The 2,326-nt window shown below is 41.0% G+C and overlaps 1 protein-coding gene across 1 annotated transcript; it reads right to left on the bottom strand.

The window, feature by feature from the left end:
* Window positions 1-223: 223 nt before the first annotated feature.
* Window positions 224-853, bottom strand: LOC138883273 (uncharacterized). The gene has a single exon (XM_070163953.1). It carries the CDS (start codon window positions 851-853, stop codon window positions 224-226), a length of 630 nt encoding a protein of 209 aa, XP_070020054.1.
* Between the last annotated feature and the right edge of the window lie 1,473 nt (window positions 854-2,326).

Genomic DNA, 2,326 nt, shown 5'->3' with positions numbered 1-2,326 from the left:
TTCTCAAAATTCTGCCCCAGTTACTTAACCGATTTCTGACTTTCTGGCATATGACGGCGTAGGCTGGACTTGTCCTTAAAATTCTACCCCAGTTTCTGGTTTTGGGGGAATGAAGATTTTATTAACATATGACCAAACCCACAGGGCTGCCTACGTATCCCCTCTTAAACGGGAATCAGGTCAAGCGTAGTTCAGTTACATAAGATGAATGAATGCAAGCAATCTAGACATAGTATCTCTTGACTGCATCTGAATTGATAGGTTTTGGCCAAACTTCTCCGTCCGTTTCTGCAAGTATGAGTGATCCTCCTGTTAGCACCCGATGAACCATGTAGGGAACTTGCCAATTGGTTGAAAATTTCCCTTTGGCTTCATCCTGATGCGGGAAGATCTGCTTCAGCACCAGCTGCCCCGGTGCGAATTGTCTTGGTCTGACCCTTTTGTTGAAAGCTCTGGACATTATATTCTGATAAATCTGACTGTGACATATTGCATTTATTCTTTTTCTGTCTATGAGGGCTAGTTTTTCATAGCGACTCCTTATCCATTCTACATCACTGAGTTCGGCTTCTTGTATGATCCTTAAAGAAAGAATTTCTACCTCGACTGGAATGACAGCTTGGGTACCATAAACCAGTAAATAGGAAGTTGCCCTAGTTGATGTGTAGACCATAGTGCGGTACCCCAATAGGTCAAAGGGTAACTTCTCGTGCCATTGTTTGTGATTTTCTACTATCTTCGTTAGTATCTTCTTGATGTTCTTGTTGGCAGCTTCCACAGCTCCATTCATTTGAGGCCTGTATGCTGTAGAGTTTTTGTGCTTGATTTTGAAGGTTTCATACATGGCTTTCATTAGATCACTGTTGAGATTGGCGGCATTATCAATGATAATGAACTCGAGAACCCCGAATCAGCAAACAATACGATCCTTGACAAAATCTACGATGACTTTCTTGGTTACATCTTTGTAAGATGCAACCTCTACCCATTTTGTGAAATAGTCGATAACCACTAAAATGCTCATTGGAAGCGGTGGGCTTGATTGGACCGATGACATCTATTCCCTATGCAGTAAAAGGCCAAGGTGCACTTGTTGCATTGAGCTCGTTTGGTGGTAACTTTATCATGTCTGCATGTACCTGCCATTGGCGACATTTCTGGATGTACCTAATGCAATAAGTTTCCATGGTCATCCAAAAATATCCAGCTCTGAGTATCTTTTTTGGCTAGAACAAAAACGTTTATATGTGGTCCACAAGTTCCAGCATATATCTCCTCAAGTAATCTGGAAGAATCCTTTGTGTCAACACACCTTAACAACCCTAGATCAGGAGTTCTTCTATACAGGGTCCCTCTGCTTTGAAAGAAGTGATTGGACAGCCTCCGTAGAGTGCGCTTCTGAGCATGGTTTGCCTGTTCTAGATATTCTCTTTTTGCCAAATATTCTTTGATGTCGTGGAACCAAGGTTTTCCATCCGTTTCTTCTTCAACATGAGCATAGTAAGTCGGTTGATTATGGATCATCACCGGGAAGAGATCGATGAAATTCTTATCTAGATATTGTATCATTGATGGTAAGGTGGCCAGTGCGTCTGTGAACTCATTTTAGACTCTTGGAACATGTTTTAATTCTATCTTTGTGAACATCTTCATTAATTCTTGCACATGATACAAGTATGGTAGTATCTTGGTATTTTTCGTAGCCCATTCTCCTTGAACCTGATATACTAGAAGATCCAAATCACCAATTACCAGTAACTCTTGTATATTCATATCGATGACCAGATTGAGCCCTATAATGCAAGCCTCATATTCTGCCATATTGTTGGTGCATAGAAACTTAAGCTTTGCGGATACTGTGTAATGTTGACCTGTTTCTGATACCAAAACTGCTCCAATGTCCACTTCTTTGAAGTTTGCAGCCCCATCGAAAAACATTCTCCAACCGTCGTAGGCTTCAACAATGTCCTCTCATACGAATGATACTTTTTCATCAGGAAAATACGTTTTTAATGGTTCGTATTCTCCTCATACAGGATGTTCAGTAAGATGGTCTGACAATGCTTGTTCTTTGACCGCCTTCTGAGTTACATAGATGATATCGAACTCACTTAACAATATTTTCCACTTGGCTAACTTTCTGGTTGGCATGGGCTTCTGAAAGATGTACTTCAAAGGGTCCATCCTGGATATGAGGGATGTGGTATAGGTAAAGAAGTAATGCCTCAATTTCTGAGCTGCCCATGTCAAAGCACAACATGTGTGTTCCAGTAGAGAGTATCGTGCTTCATAAGGTGTGAACTTCTTACTCAAGTAGTATATGGCT

The sequence above is a fragment of the Nicotiana sylvestris genome, chromosome 12 (genome assembly GCF_000393655.2).
Source record: "Nicotiana sylvestris chromosome 12, ASM39365v2, whole genome shotgun sequence".
Lineage (NCBI taxonomy): Eukaryota > Viridiplantae > Streptophyta > Magnoliopsida > Solanales > Solanaceae > Nicotiana > Nicotiana sylvestris.
This window is presented reverse-complemented; position numbering and strand designations above follow the sequence as displayed.